Source organism: Danio rerio, chromosome 18 (genome assembly GCF_049306965.1).
Source record: "Danio rerio strain Tuebingen ecotype United States chromosome 18, GRCz12tu, whole genome shotgun sequence".
In the NCBI taxonomy this organism is placed as follows: Eukaryota; Metazoa; Chordata; class Actinopteri; order Cypriniformes; family Danionidae; genus Danio; species Danio rerio.
Genome location: NC_133193.1, coordinates 14067293 through 14083998, shown reverse-complemented (window position 1 = coordinate 14083998; position 16706 = coordinate 14067293). Strand labels below are relative to the sequence as shown.

The following is a 16706-nucleotide window of genomic DNA, read 5'->3' as shown; positions in this document are numbered from 1 at the left end:
TAGGAAATATCAACGACAAGCAGATAATTAACAGCTTTATTACACACTAATAATTGAATATGAAAACCTTCAGTATTCTGAAGTCATTAATCTAGTTCAAACTAGGGTAATGAAAAGTACAGGTGATAACAAGTTGGGCTTAAATAAATAAATAAAGTCACCAGCCTTTCCACAGTTTGTTCACAGCACATCCATCTGTAAATATTACCCATTGTTTTCTATATTCACTTATAACTTAACTATATCCTGCACTTTCTGCTATTGGACTCCTGGTTAGACTCAAACCGCATTTCGTTGCCTTGTACTTGTATATGTCTAATGACAATTGTCACAATTATCAGCGATCTAATCCTGGCAGATTGCTGGTAAACACACAAATCGCTAAAAGACTACAAAATAGCCAGCATATGGACTAAGTTCCAGTCATGTACCACTCACACACACCTGTTCCTCATTCGGTAGATTACACACACTCACGGCTGAGAGCTGCTCATAAACTGAATACAAGGACTATTTATACAGCGCTCGCACATACACACATCAGTGCTGAGTCTTGTTATACTGTCTTTGTGAAAATTGCGACACGTTTTCTCTTGCCTTGGTTTAGTGTGTTTTGATCCTCGCCTTGTTTGTTTGTTTACGTTGCCTGCTGCCTGCCTGTACTGACCATTTGCCTGCATTGACCACGACTCTGAGTTTCCTGAATATATATATATATATATATATATATATATATATATATATATATATATATATATATATATATACATACATACAGTGCATCCAGAAAGTATTCATAGCACTTCAATTTTTTTTACATTTCTTTGTTACAGCATTATTTCAAAATGGATTAAATTAATTTATTTCCTCAATTTTACACACAATACCCCATAATGATATTGTGATTTAAAAAAAAAATGGTTTCAAATTTATAAAAATTAAAAACCTTAAAAATCACACAAGTATTCACAGCCTTTGCCGTGAAGCTCTAAATTAAGCTCAAGAACATTCGGTTTCCACTGATCATTCTTGAGATGTTTCAGCAGCTTAATTGGAGTTCAACTGTGGTAAATTCAAAAACATTTCTGCTGCTCTGAAAGTTCCAATGATCACAGTGGCCTCCATCATTCGAAAGTGAAAGATGTTTGGAACCACCAGGACTCAGTTCCAAGAGCTGGCCAGCCATCTAAGCTATGTGATCAGGGGAGAAGGGCCTTAGTCAGGGAGGTGATCAATAACCTGATAGTCACTCTGTCTGAGCTCCAGCGTTCTTCTGTGGAGAGAGGAGAACCTTACAGAAGGACAACCATCTGCGCAGCAATCCACCAATCAGGCCTGTATGGTAGAGCGGCCAGACGGAAGCAACTCCCAGCCTCGAATTTCCCAAAAGGCATCTGAAGGACTCTCAGACCATAAGAAACAAAATTCTCTGGTCTGATGGGACTAAAATTGAACTCTATGGAGTGAATGCTAGGCGTTACGTTTGGAGAAAACCAGGCAGCTCTCATCGCCAGGCTAATACCATCCCAACAGTGAAGCATGGGGGTGGCCGCATCATGCTGTGTACAGAAACATCCTGAATGAAAACCTGCTTCAGAGGGCTCTTGACCTCAGACTTGGATGATGGTTTATCTTCCAGTAGGACAATGACCCAAAGCACACCGCCGAAATAGAAATGGAGTCGCTTCACAACAACTTGGTGAATGTCCTTGAGTGGCCCAGCCAGAGCCCAGACCTAAATCCTAGTGGACATCTCTGGAGAGATCTGAAAATGGCTGTACACAGTCCCTTCCAATCCAACCTGATAGAGCTTAAGTGGTACTGCAAAGAGAAACGGGCAAAAATCCCTAAAGACAGGTGTGCCAAGCTTGTGGCATCATATTCAAAAAGACTTGAGGCTGTAATTGCTGATTTTTAGTTTAAATAAATTTGCAACAATTTAAAAACTCTTTTTTTTTCCACAATGTCATTATGGGGTATTGTGTGCAGAATTTTTGAGAGGGGTCTGGCTGCAGACCTGGTGCAGTGCAATCTGCGCTACATTCAATGCTTTTTAATGGGCTCACCTAACCCCACCCCTAACCCTACCCGTCACAGTGATGCACTAGCTCCATTTGAGTGCATTGTGTCTGACATTGCATCGCTGAGTGATGCAGTCTCAGCTTGCATCAAAAAGGCTGCATCCAGATACTATTAGAATTTTTGAGCAAATAAATTAATTTAATTAATTTTGGAAAAAGGCTGTATCATAAACAAATGTGGCATACTTTGAGATGCACTGTACCTCTCACAGGAAACCAGTGCAATACTCTTCACAAACACGACACATGATATCACAACAAAATATTACACAACATATGCAAATATATAGTCTCTAGTACAAAATCTCATTGGCTGCTGAGCTTGTTGACACAGTCAAATTGCGTGTGTGTGTTGACAATCAAATTACACGCAAATTCTTTTGGCACGGATCATTTTCCATATCTGTTTAAGCAATCTGTATGAGCATCAAAGGTTTCTATTTGTGTTTGCCACTTCTTGAGATCTTTGGTGTTTTTAGTCAGAATCAGTGTGGATATCATTAATAACCAACAAAAAGTATTGGCACAATTTAAGAGACTCCTTTATCATTACCAGCATATTTTTCTTTTTATTAACATAGTAGCTTAATCAGTGAGCAGTTCTGCTGATCATAAAGGGAGCGCACTTTGATCAGTTGCTCTATATAAGCCATTCATAATACAAATAAAGTTTTATGTTTCTAAGTACGAAAACCGTGAAAACCATAAGCTTCATTTTTTCCCTCAGCAGACGGCTATGCAAAGGTTCATTACCGTGTCCAGTGTCTGTAAAGCACATTGAAGCTCAGCTGGAGGCAGACGCAGCAGAGACGGATCACTCTTATCATTTACTGTACTCTCCTTTCATGTGCAGCGTCTGTACTGGTACTGTAAAAGCTGGATCGGCTCTTCATATCATCTCCTGCTAATGAAGCTGACATTGGCAGTGCACATGGCTCTAGGAGCAGGATGAGTTTAATTAAGCTTGCAGCTAAGTGACCTATAAAACACTGATCTCATTAGTATGTTTTGGTTTATCTATGCATCTGCGCCGCCGGTCTGTTCACAAACTGAAGACCTGTGAAAAAAAAGTCTTGGCAATACAAAATGATATGCAAGATACACTGATATATGGTTCACAGGCAACATATTATTATTATTTTTCTTAGATTTTTTTATTTTTTATTTTTTGCTGTATAAACAGTTTGCAATTACCATTTTTTTTATATCATCATGACTTGATATACACTTACGGGCCACTTTATTAGGTACACCTGTCTAACTGCTCATTAATCTAAATTTATAATCAGCCAATTACATGGCGGCAACTCGTCTTGAGACATGGTCAAGACGATCTGCTGCAGATCAAACTGAGCATCAGAATGGAGAAAAAAGGTGATTTAGGAACGTGGCATGGTTGCTGGTGCCAGAAGGTCTGAGTCTGAGTATTTCAGAAACTGCTGATCTACTGAGATTTTCACGCACAACCATCTCAAGGGTTTACAGAAAAAGAGAAAATATCCAGTATGCGGCAGTTCTGTGGGGGCAAATTCCTTGCTGATGCCAGATGTCAGAGGAGAATGGCCAGACTAGTTTGAGCTGATAGAAAGACAAAAGTAACTCAAATAACCACTCGCTACAACCAAGATATGCAGAAGAGCAGCTCTGAATGCACAACACATCGAAGCTTGAGGCGGATGGGCTACAGCAGCAGAAGACCACACCGGGTGCCACACCTGTCAGCTAAGAACAGAAACTGAGACTACAATTTACACAGACTCACTAAAAATTGGACAATAGAAGATTGGAAAAACGTTGCCTGGTCTGATGAGTCTCGATTTCTGCTGCGACATTCAATAGTATCAATGAATATCAATTTCAATGGTTCAAACTGGCGATCTAACTGTGTGAGGGATGTTTTCTTGGCACACTTTGGGCCCATTAGCACCAACTGAGCATCGTGTAAACGCCACAGCCTATGAGTATTGTTGCTGACCATGTCCATCCCTTTAAGTCCACAGTGTACCAATCTTTTGATTGCTACTTCCAGCGGGATCATAAAGTGTGAATCATCTCAGACTAGTTTAGTGAACATGACAATAAGTTCACTGTACTGAAATGCCTCCACAGTCACCAGATCTCAATCCAATAGACAGAGCATCTTTGAGATGTGGTGGAATGGGAGATTCTCATCATGGATGTGCAGCTTACAAATCTGCAGCAACTGCGTGATGCTATCATGTCAATATGGACCAAAATCTCTGAGGAATATTTCCAGTACCTTGTTGAATCTATACCAGGAAGAATTAGGGCAGTTCTGAAGTCAAAAAGGGTCTAACCCGGTACTAGTAAGGTGTACCCAATAAAGTGGCCGCTGCGGGTAATTATGCTAAAGTTGATCAATTTTATGATATATTAAGGCATTTGATTACATTCCATCAAACATAATGGCATACCATTTTAAAAGTATTAGAGTTTAGCAATATTAAGACAATAATATTTTAATATAATAAATTACTATTGAGAGAAACCTCAGTATTTAGGAAAACTACAATTTTGTTATGGAAAGCTTTTCAACATAAGACATACTTTTAGGATAAGATGAGCTAACATCTGTATCATTTCTATACAATGAAAATTACAATTACAATGTTATAATAGTTTATCATAATTAACTAATTGTGATGGAGTTTCTTAATCTTATGATACAGTTTTTTAATCTTATGATACAGTTTCTTAATCTTATGATACAGTACAAAACTGTTATGGTTATTAATAGTTATTATGAAGTAATTAATATATTATGATAATATTAAGATACAAAGTTATTATTTTCGGAAGGTTTTATTAATTATTAAATCATGAAAATGTAATATGGAACATTGATTCTTTCATTTTCCTCCAGCTTAGTCTCTTTATTCATCAGGGGTCGCCACAGTGGAATGAACTGCCAAATTATCCAGTTTATGTTTTACACAGCAGATGCCCTTGTAGCTGCAACCCAGTCCAACATGGGGAGAACATGCAAACTCCACACAGAAATGCCAACAGGCCCAGCCAGGATTTAAACTAGTGACCTGCTGCTGCGAGGTGACAATGCTAACCACTGAGCCACTGTGTTGCCCCCAATATGGAACATATATTCTCATTTAAATAAGACATTAATTTTATATATTTATATTATAAGTAATTCTCTCAACATAATGAAAACTGTGAGAAAATTTCAAAATATAATGGCATTGTAGGTCATCATTATGACCTACAACTCCAATCAATTTAACAAGATTAACCATAAACAAGTTTTCTTTGACTTGCTGGAGAAGTTTTTTTTAACTTATGTGACAAAAACAGACTTTTACTGTTTTCATCAACTGCAGATGACTTTTTTTCATTCATTCATTCATTCATTTTCTTTTTGGCTTGGTCCCGTTATTAATCTGGGGTCTCCACAGCGGAATTAATCGCCAACTTATCCTTTGTTTTACGCAGCAAGTCCTGTTCTAGCCACAACCATCACTGGGAAACCCATACACACTCATTTACACACATACACTATGGACAATTTAGCTTACCCAATTCACCTGTACTGCATATATTTGGACTGTGGGGGAAACCGAAGCACCCGGGAGAAACCCACGCAAACGCAGGGAAAACATGCAACTCCACACAGAAACGCCAACTGACCCAGCTGAGGCTTGAACCAGCGGCCTTCTTGCTGTGAGGGGACAGCACTACTGCGCCACTGCAATATTTCTTTTTATTTGCAATGCTTGTAAAATCACTGATCAGTTTCCCCAAAATTTTTAGATGCTTAATTCACAATAAAAATGGCCAGTGTTGGGGAAAGTTACTCTAGAAAGTACTGCTTTACAATATTGAGTTACTCCCCTCCCTCCAAAAAAATAACTAGTTGCATTTTTTATGTTACTTTTGCATTTCTTTTTATTAGCTGGCTGAGGCTTTTTTCTTTTTTTAATAGAAGAGTTCTGCAATTAACAAAGCACTGTCTATCCTACAGCTACATTTACCTTTAAAAAGCATATCAAAAAATATTTTACAGTGTAAGTCAAAATTATTAACCCCCCTGATTTATTAGCCCCTCCTGTTTATTTTTCCCCAATTTCTGTTTAACAGAGAGAAACCTAATAGTTTTAATAACTCATTATTAATAACTGATTTATTTTATCTTTACCATAATGACAGTAAATAATATTTGAGTGGATATATTTCAAGACACTTCTATACAGCTTAAAGTGACATTTAAAGGCTTAACTAGGTTGATTAGGTTAACTAGGCAGGGTAAAGGAATTAGGCAAGTTATTGTATTGGCTAATAATGTTAAAATTGTTCATAAAAAGTTAAAAACTGCTTTTATTCTAGCCGAAATAAACCAAATAAGACTTTCTCTAGAAGAAAAAATATTATCTGACATACTGTGAAAATTTCCTTGCTCTGTTAAACATCATTTGGGAAATATTTAAAAGGGGGAAAAAAAATTAAAGGGGGGCTAATAGTTTTGATTTCAACTGTAGGATCGTGTTATCTGAGAACTTCCTGACCCCAGAGCTATACATGCCATTTATACAGATAATTTAATGCATACATTTAATACATATTAATGTATTAAATACATTTAATACAGTAATTTAGTTTAAAGCAATGTGTTTGCTACTTTTTACTATTTATCTTAAGGAAAAATCACTGTCCATTGAGACTGTAATCCCCTTTTTCTTTTCTTCGATGCGTTCAAAATTTTGATTCTCTCATTGACTGTGTGATTCATTGTGACTACTTTAATATCAATGCAGCAATTTATTAACCTAAAAAGTAATTCCCATTTACATTTTCCCAAAAGTAACTTAAATATTATTACTTTTTTTTAAAGTAATGCGTTACTTTACTTGTTACTTAAAGAAAGACTTAACTCACGTTACATGTAATGTGTTACCCCCAACACTGAAAATAGCTGGATTTTACTTTATTAGTCACACTTTTAAATATCAGCTGACCCCTATATCAAGTTTCTTTCACTATAGCATAAAAGAGTCTGGTTAGATGTCATTTCGAGATGTTCTCACACCATATCACAAGGATATTTTTGGGCAGAGCAAAAAAATAAATCACACCTTCGTGAGCAAAGCCTCCACGCGCCTTAAGAGTGCTCCTGCAATGCGCAGAAATGTCTGAACTCTGATGACTGATGTCTTGTACTTGGGAAACCGACAAGGGTTTTAAGGATCATGCAGAGCACTGATATGTATTTCAAAGCCCTTTGATTTTGGAGAGAAGCTCAGCTCTTGAATTACTCTAACTGAAGGATGTCGTAATGTCTCCTGACATATATCCACATGACTCTGAATTAGATCCCCTTTTCCGGTCCCAACACCCCTATATCCCATAAACACATAGGCGCACACACACATGCACACACACACACACACTCTTCCCCTCTATTAGGCTCATATTAACCACAGGAAGGCCAATGGCACTCGCTGCTTTGATCCCCCAAGGAGAATTAGGCATATTAAACACAACAAAACACACCACCAGTTGTTCTAAATTTTTACTGTATTCTATTCTGTACTTATCTACTCAATCCTATTCTATACTCACGCTTGCCTTCTTATGAGATTCTGCTGTATTTTATTCAATTTTCCTGGAAGAGAGCATTTCAAGTATTAAAAACAAGAACAGATAATTCACCAAAATGTATACTGCCATCATATATTCATGCTCACGTTTGTTGTTCCATAGTTTGTTCCATTATTCTATTCTATTCTATTCTATTCTATTCTATTCTATTCTATTCTATTCTATTCTATTCTATTCCATTGTCTCTTAAGATAACATTTAAAAGCAGTTCACCTAAACATAAATTATATCAATCACTTATCCTCTTGTTGATTAAGTATTCTATTCTATTCTATTCTATTCTATTCTATTCTATTCTATTCTATTCTATTCTATTCTATTCTATTCTACTGTCTCTTAAGATAACATTTAAAAGCAGTTCACCTAAACGTTAATCATATCAATCACTCATCGTCTTGTTGATGAAAAATTCTATTCTATTCTATTCTATTTTATTCTATTCTATTCTATTGTCTCTTAAGATAACATTTAAAAGCAGTTCACCTAAACATAAATCATATCAATCCCTCATCGTCCTGTTGACGAAAAATTCTATTCTATTCTATTCTATTCTATTCTATTCCATTGTCTCTTAAGATAACATTTAAAAGCAGTTCACCTAAACATAAATTATATCAATCACTTTTCCTCTTGTTGATTAAATATTCTATTCTATTCTATTCCATTGTCTCTTAAGATAACATTTAAAAGCAGCTCACCTAAACACAAATCATACAGTATCAATCACTCATCGTCCTGTTGACGAAATATTCTATTCTATTCTATTCTATTCTATTCTATTCTATTCTATTCTATTCTATTCTATTCTATTCTATTCTATTCTATTCTATTCTATTCTATCCCATTGTCTCTTAAGATAACATTTAAAAGCAGTTCACCTAAACAAAAATCATATCAATCACTCATCGCCCTGTTGACAAAATATTCTATTCTATTGTCTCTTAAGATAACAATTAAAAGTAGTTCACTTAAACATAAATCATATCAATCCCTCATCATCTTGATGAAAAATTCAAATCTATTCTATTCTACACCATAATAATAATTTTTAAAGGGATGGTTTATTCATTCACTCATCCTCTAAAAATCCCATTCATTGATATATTCATTGATGATAAATATGATCTGTCGTACAAGATGTTAGATTTCCATATTTAGCATTATCAGCAAACGTAGCAAGGATCATTTTTTGTTTTCAATATTTCCTTTTTTTCAGCTGGTTCTTTCTTGATTTTTATTAAAATTACAGGTTCTACATTGTTTGTTAGATGCAATTGTTTTTGCAGTAAAATTTTTGTGGAAAAGGAAAGCAAATGACATTTGTTTCCTTCCTTTTTTGCTGACCCGAAAAATGGTCCCATCCGTGACTCAAAAACCGCAGTGTGATCCGAACTGTAAGATTTGTAATCCGTTACACGCACTACCCTAAACCCAACCAATAGTGTTTTCAAAAGCACAGATTGACCGGCCCACCAACTTCCATAAACCCAACTGACAGTTTTTAAAAGCCATTGCCAGATTTTTACCACGGTTTCAGATTTTACCACATTCTCACCCTGTTATTTACTTGTTTATTTAATGTTTTAGCTTCTGTTTTTGTCTTACCCGCTTTCTGGAACAGTTCTTTGCCGGATGCAAACCCTGTCAACATAGTCAACTTCTCTTTCCATCTCAAGTCCGCTGACATACAAGGTGAGCCACTAGACAAACTGGTACCAGTGGGGAAAGCCGTCCATAAGGAAGTAAGCAGTCAACTGCTAGCGTGAAAAGGAACAGTGTCATACGCCCCCGCAGCGTTCGTTCTAAAGACAAAATGCATTCATACGTACCTTTGGCTACATAAATCGCGATCTCCTGAAATTTATATACCGTAGAGCTAAATTTTCAGAATGAGCCTATGTTGTTTTTATCATGGGGATTACAAACATGTCCCCACAAGGCCTAAAATTGCAGTTATTGCTATACTTGCAGAGACATTTAGTCCCCACAACGTGATGAATACCAAGAAACACACAGACAACTAGCGTCATTCTGATTCTCTTCCTCTCCATTGGGCTCATATTAAACACAGGAAGGCCAGTGGCACTCGCTGCTTTGATCTCCCCAAGGAGAAGTCGGCCTCTCAGAATCAGGCATATTAAAACACAATGTCTGGCAAGCGACGGACTAAATTAGAGGACACTGGGCGCTCACTGAGAGGCTCATGCTGTCTGAATATGAATGACAGGATGGTGAACAAGAGCCTCATGTGTGATGGGTGTTACGCAGAGACGCTGTGGTGTTAAAGTAATTCTATAAATGTGGAAATGACTAAAGCAATCACGTTGGGCACTTTTCATCAGGAATATAATCAGGGGGGGAAAAAAATCATTTTCTATTACCCAGGGGGTAATGAGAAGTCATTCATGTTTCACTTGGCAAAACAAATAGGTTTCGCATATTTGTGTTTATTAATGCTTTCGACAAAAGGTTTCTTTTAGACGGCAATTTCAGTTTTTATTGTTAACAAAGAAAGCAAAATACAATTCAATCTGTTTTCTTTCATATTTCTGCATTTGATGGACAGTTTGATAACTGTGAGTACAATCAAAAGAGACTTACCCACAAATTCGTCCGTACTTGTTTATGAGGTCAGCTTGAGACTTAAAGAAACCCTGTGCAAAAAGCAGAAAGTTTATGAAAAAATTAGAAGACAAGTTGACATTCAAGTTACACAAGTGATTTATTTTATTTTAGAGACTATTCAATTCCACAACCATGAGAATTATAAATTGAATGACCAATTCCTTTTTGCATTGAAAGTATTACTTTAATGGTGAAACCTAAAGTAATGGTCCATGTATTACATGTATTTTGTAACATGAACAATTCATTTATTACAATATTTATTAGTGTTAGTTACTGAAAATAAAGTTGTTTATTGTTAGTTCTACTTTATTCACACAGACTGTTAACTTTAGAGTGTAGTAACACATTAGAAAATGTTGAACTGTGATTATTAAATGCAGAACAACTATTGTTCAGTCCTAGGTCATGTTAGTAAACTGACCATTATTTTAAATTGTTACTGATTCGGTCACACTTTATTTTGAAGTATAATTCTCTCTATTGGAAAACCATTTATTATGACTATTAGCTAAATAAGCTACAAATTTGCTGATTTTTAATAGTTATTAGGGTAGTGGTTTGGTTTAGGTATTGGATCAGGAATGAAGAATGTAGGAATGTAGAAAAGTTTAGACTTTATAACTACAAACAGACAATAAATATCTTATTATTAGGTAGGTTGGTTAATAGTGGAAATAGTACTTAAAAACAGAAACAGAAATTATATCAATCACTCATCCTCCTGTTGATGAGAATTCTGTCCTTTTTTCTATTCTATTCTATTCCATTCCATTCCATTCCATTCTATTCCATTCTCTCTTAAGAGAAACAATCTTTTTCCAATTAGCAAACCATTACCTATGATTATTAACTAAATAAACTACAAATTTGCTGCTTATTAATAGTTATTAAGGTGGTAGTTGGGTTTAGGTATTGGTAGAATCAGGATTGTAGAAAAAGATTAGACTTTATAATTATACACTGACAATAAATATCCTATTAATAGGTAGGTTAGTTAATAGTAGGAACGGTACTTGAACTAAAGTGTTACTGATAATTTTTGCTGTAAAAAGGCCAGACAGTAATTGTTTACAAACAATTATTACACTAAATGACATCTGTTTTGGTAGAAAAAAATCATTTTAGCTAAAAAAAAAAATATTAAGTTTTTATTTTTTTATTCTGGTGTTTTATGTTTCTTTTATTGTGGTTTGTAAAGCACTTTGGATTAATATTGTGTATGAAATGTGCTATATAAATAAACTTGCATTGCCTTGCCTAAGGAAAAAACAACAACAACAAAAAAAAACAGGACATGACACGTTCTGTATCCCCAGCACCCATCACATAATTTAGAGCTATTATCATCTAATAAATAAGACTAGACCAGAACTTATTCTGTTAATGAAGTCTCTCAAAGCTGTGAAAGATGTAAAAGCTCTGTCTGTTGTAAGTTATTATGAATCAGTATTTGCCGTCTTGTGAATCTCTTCCTTTTGTTGTGTTTATTTTGTTAAGTTTTTTTCCTTTTTATTCGAATTTTAGTTTTTGATATCTGTTTTTGCTGTAATTGTACATTACTAATGCACTAATAACTAATGTGCTCTAATAACTTATAACTTATTAAGGCACACAATAAAATAAACAAACAAACAAATAAATAAATAAATAAATAAGTATCAAATAAATAAATAAATAAATAAATAAATAAGACTAGAGCTCCCTGTGCAAAAGCAGTATAAGCAGACAGTCAACTAATACTCAAATTCATTGGCATTTATGTACCTTTAGTCATCAAAATGTGCAATAGGAAGCATCAAAATAAAGTCTTAGCGAGTTTAATGATACATTAAACAATCTTGAACGATGATTAATATATGCAGAACAAGTATAGTTCATTGCTAGTTACCGATTTGATCACACTTTACTTTGAAGTATAATTATTACTATTAGCACACCATTAACTAGTTCAATAAACTAGTAATTTGCTGCTTATTACTAGTTATTAAGGTAGTAGTTGGGTTTAGGTATTGGGTAGGATTAGAGATGTAGAAAATGATCAGACTTTCTAACTACTATAATAAACAGCCAATAAATATCTTATTAACAGGTAGGTTAGTTATTAGTGGGAACGGTACCTAAAAGTGTTCTGATGATTCTTGCTGTCAATAGGCCAGAGAGTAGTTGTGATCCCACTATAACGTACAATTCATGCTATTAACAAGCCATTCAGTAAGACTTTAAGCTCAATAAACTATTAATTAGCTCCTTAATAAAAGATAGTAATGTAGTAGTTGGGATTTAGCATCGGGTAGGATGTGGTCATACTTTATAAGTGCTATAATAAACAGTTATTATCGTAATATTAGGCAGGTAATAAAGTCAGTAGTAAGTGGTGTTGCTTGTTTTACTGTAGTTGTTCATATATAAAATATTGTTACATTAAATCTTTCATGGCAAAAATGAATGACAGTCGTTTGCTGTTCTATCCAGTCGTTTGCTACAAAAAAAAAGAAAGCAACTAAACAGGACACATTTTAATGTATCCCCAGTGCCCATCATGTAATTTAAAGCAATTATCATCTATTAAATAAGGCTAGACCTCCCTGCACAAAATAGATCATTCTCTACAGTATTACTACAGATTGAACACAAACAACAGTGCGCAACTGCACTCATCTACCAGTAGGAGACAGGATAGAGCAAAAATCATTAACTGTACTCCTCTCTTTCTCTCTCTCTCTCTCTCTCTCAAGGTTTATGGGCTCTCTAAAGGTTTATTGAGGTCTACTGAGAATATTATCCTGAAATATCCAGAACCATAACACAATAACATGAATATCATTATATCCCCATTTAAAATTGAAGAATGTATTAAACTCTGCACACAGGGCTGCTGAGATTGCACTGTGTTTATAGAGTGGAGATAAGTTACACAACAAAGCAAACAATGAACATCAAATCTGACTGTTAAATGCACACACACACACACACACACACACACACGCATACAGTACATGCATGCAAGGAAAAAAGTGCTAGTTTGGTATGCATGGCAGCCGGTGGCTCTGCTGTCTCTACTAATGAAGGAGTCGACAGCGCTGGCACCAGAGCGCCTGCCCTCCCTTCTCCATCCCACCATTCCTGCAGTCTCCCTGGTGGGCATTAGGCAGGGACGCGTGTGTGTGTGTTCCTCACTGAGCATTAAGCAGTGGGGTGTGCCCTTCTGTCCTGATGTCCTCTCCTTCAGCCTTTTATTACTGCTCTGTCATATGGAAGAGGCTGCGTGGGCATTAGTGATTGGCGATGTGGCTTTAAAACTATGTAAGGAATAATTAACAACGGGCCATTGAATTATTATGAAGTAATGCACACCTCAGGTGGAAATGTGGTCATGGCTTGGAGCAGAGTGGGTGTTACACTTTGGGTGTGTGTTATTTGCGAATACTGCAAAAGGACTGGAGCCAATAATAGCTATTAAATGACGATTACCACACCGAAAAACAAAACATTGTTAAAAATAAAACTAGAACTGTTAATGTTGCCAATTCAAATCTGTATTTTAATAAAGTGACATTTATTGACATTTTAAGTTTAGCTTAAAACAATATATTGCAACCCAGGCTCATTTTGAAAATATACAGCTATATAGATTTCTGGAGAGCGCCAAATACATCCTAACAGCTATGTTTTTTTTCAATTTGTTTTCACAAATCCACCAGAGGTCGCTGTATACGCTTTTTGAGATCTCAGATTTCTGTCGCAAGTGTCATTCGTAAATCCACCAGAGGCCCCTGTCGACTGACTGACCGATCGACAGACCCACCCTCCTCTTTTCCTAAACCCAACCAATAGTGTTTTCAAAAGCACAGATTGACCCGCCCACCCACTACCCTAAACCCAACCAATAGTGTTTTCAAAAGCACAGATTGACCCGCCCACCCACTTCCCTAAAGGCAACCGACTGTTTTAAAAAGCAATCTAGAAAAACAAAAGCCCTTGCCTAATTTTTTACCACGTTTTCAGATTTTACCACATTCTCATCCTGTTATTTACTTGTTTATTTTATTTTTTGGCTTTTGTTTTTGTCTTCTGGAACCATTCTTTACCAGACTCGAACCTTGTTGTCATGGTCAGCTCCTCTCTACATCTCAAGTCCACCGACGTTTATGGCAAGCTACTGGACAAACTGGTAACAACGTGAAAAGAAACGGCGTCACACCACCCCGTAGCGTTTCTTTTAAAGATGAAATACTTCTGGCTACATATAGTTTGTGATCTCCAGAAACATTTATAGGGCTACATGTTGATATATTGTATAATAAATTATATATACACTCTAAAAAATATCTGTTAATATTTTCTGTATTTGGTGTTTTCCATTTATTTACAGTTGTGTATTGCATTATGGTTCTTGATCTCTGCTCTGTCAACTTTTGATGTTGAAAATCCAACTCTACAGTTTAACAAAGACACTTTTATTGACATTTAAGTAGTGAGTAGTAAGTGAAATTGTATGTTAGTAGTAGTAAAATTATATGTATACTATAAAGAGAATTAAGTCTGTAAAATAACAGTTAATGTACTTGTAGTTAATTACAAGGTTTTCGTAGCGTAATTTACAACACTAACGTCAATGTGTTTGAATGTATATAAAGTTGTGTGTTCATAATGGAACATGTTTTATTCAAGCTATTGTTGAAGCCTAGAAGAAAGAAGATGCTTGATAAAACTTAAAGACACTAAAAGCATAATTGTTCTAATATCTGGTTTATTTATCTGGTGCTCCTCATGACATGCTGGGTATTTATTTTATTTGATTTGATTTGATTTATTATGCAATACTTATCAACACTGCAGTGCAGAATGCTATAAAGTAGTGTGATTACTTCCTTATCTGTGATGTGAAACCACATCTGGTTAAAAGTTTTGTTCAATAACTCAAATAACAATGCTTTCAAATAAACTATGCCAGTAATTTCTTTTATTTATAGAAAGGCTCATTTTCATTGCATTTAGTATATGGCACTGTACAGCACTAAACAAACCAGTTTCAGATTGTAGAGGCAGATTCCAGATTCTAGGTGTAATTGTTTTTAATTGCAGGAACACCAATTCTTCTTGTGGAGATAATTTTTACTGGTATATTCTAAATGATAAATTATAGCATAGTAAGCATACCTAGCATGCATCTGGCAGAAGCGTTGTGACACGAGTTAAACAGGAGACCAGAGGCTCAATTCAAACAAATGAGCTGCTCCTGCCTTTGGCTTCTTCAGGGATTCATCACGGATGGATGCGATCAATAACGGCGGGTCTGGAGTGAAGAGGACGGTCGGCAATCCTATTGGAATTCTCTTAAAAAGATTAGGCACTTTCAGCTGTTTTCAAGCCCATCTGTGACCTTGACCCCTGCAGGTCTGAACAGCTCACTGATTCTCTTTGTCTCAGCCACTAATCATCGCTCATGTCACTCAGACCTTCAGCATGTGTCTGAGACAATGTGAGGGAAGCTCTGCTGAGGGTGTGCACTTTAGAAGACAGAACTGAGAAAGAAAGACATTTCAAGTGGCCATATTCTATTCTATTCTATTCTATTCTATTCTATTCTATTCTATTCTATTCTATTCTATTCTATTCTATTCTATTATTCTATGCTATTCTATTCTATTCTGTTCTGTTCTGTTCTGTTCTGTTCTATTCTATTCTATTCTGTTCTATTATTTTCTATTCTATCGTATTCTATTCTATTCTATTCTATTCTATTCTATTCTATTCTATTCTGATCTGTTCTATTCAATTATATTCTCTTCTATTTTATTGTATTTTATTTTTTCTATTCTGTTCTGTTCTATTCTGTGCTGTTCTATTCTGTTCTGTTCTTTTAAATTCTATTCTATTCTATTCTGTTTTATTCTGTTCTATTCTGTTCTGTTTTATTCTATTCTTTTCTTTCTGTTCTTTTCTATTCGGTTCGGTTCTGTTCTATTGTATTCTGCTCTATTCAATTCTATCCTGTTTTATTCGATTCTGATCTATTCTGACCTGTTCTATTCAATTTCTATTCTGTTCAGTTCTATTAGATTCTGTTCTCTTCTGTTCTGTTCTATTCTATTGTGTTGAATTCTTTTCTATTCTATTCTGTTTTATCCTATTCTATTCTTTTCTATTCTGTTCGGTTCGGTTCTATTTTATTGTTACATTAAATTCTATTCTTTTCTGTTTTATTCAATTCTGTTCTGTTCTATTCTATTCTGTTTTGTTCTGTTCTACTGTATTCTGTTCAATTTAATTCTATTATATTCTGTTCTGTTTTATTTGATTCTGTCCTGTTCTGTTTTGTTCTATTCTGTTTGGTTCTGTTCTATTGTCATCTGTTCAAATCAT

At 35.3% G+C, this 16706-nt stretch overlaps 1 protein-coding gene across 5 annotated transcripts in view; it reads right to left on the bottom strand.

The window, feature by feature from the left end:
* The window catches only part of tbxas1 (thromboxane A synthase 1 (platelet)), a 216708-nt gene that overhangs the window by 143657 nt on the left and 56345 nt on the right, over nt 1-16706 (bottom strand). For all 5 annotated transcript variants that reach the window (XR_012393810.1, NM_205609.2, XM_073929585.1 and 2 more), the window contains 1 exon segment: nt 10314-10366. Coding sequence is in view for 4 of the 5 variants with exons in the window: in NM_205609.2 (NP_991172.2) it covers nt 10314-10366 (53 nt within the window). In the remaining variant the exon portion in view is untranslated.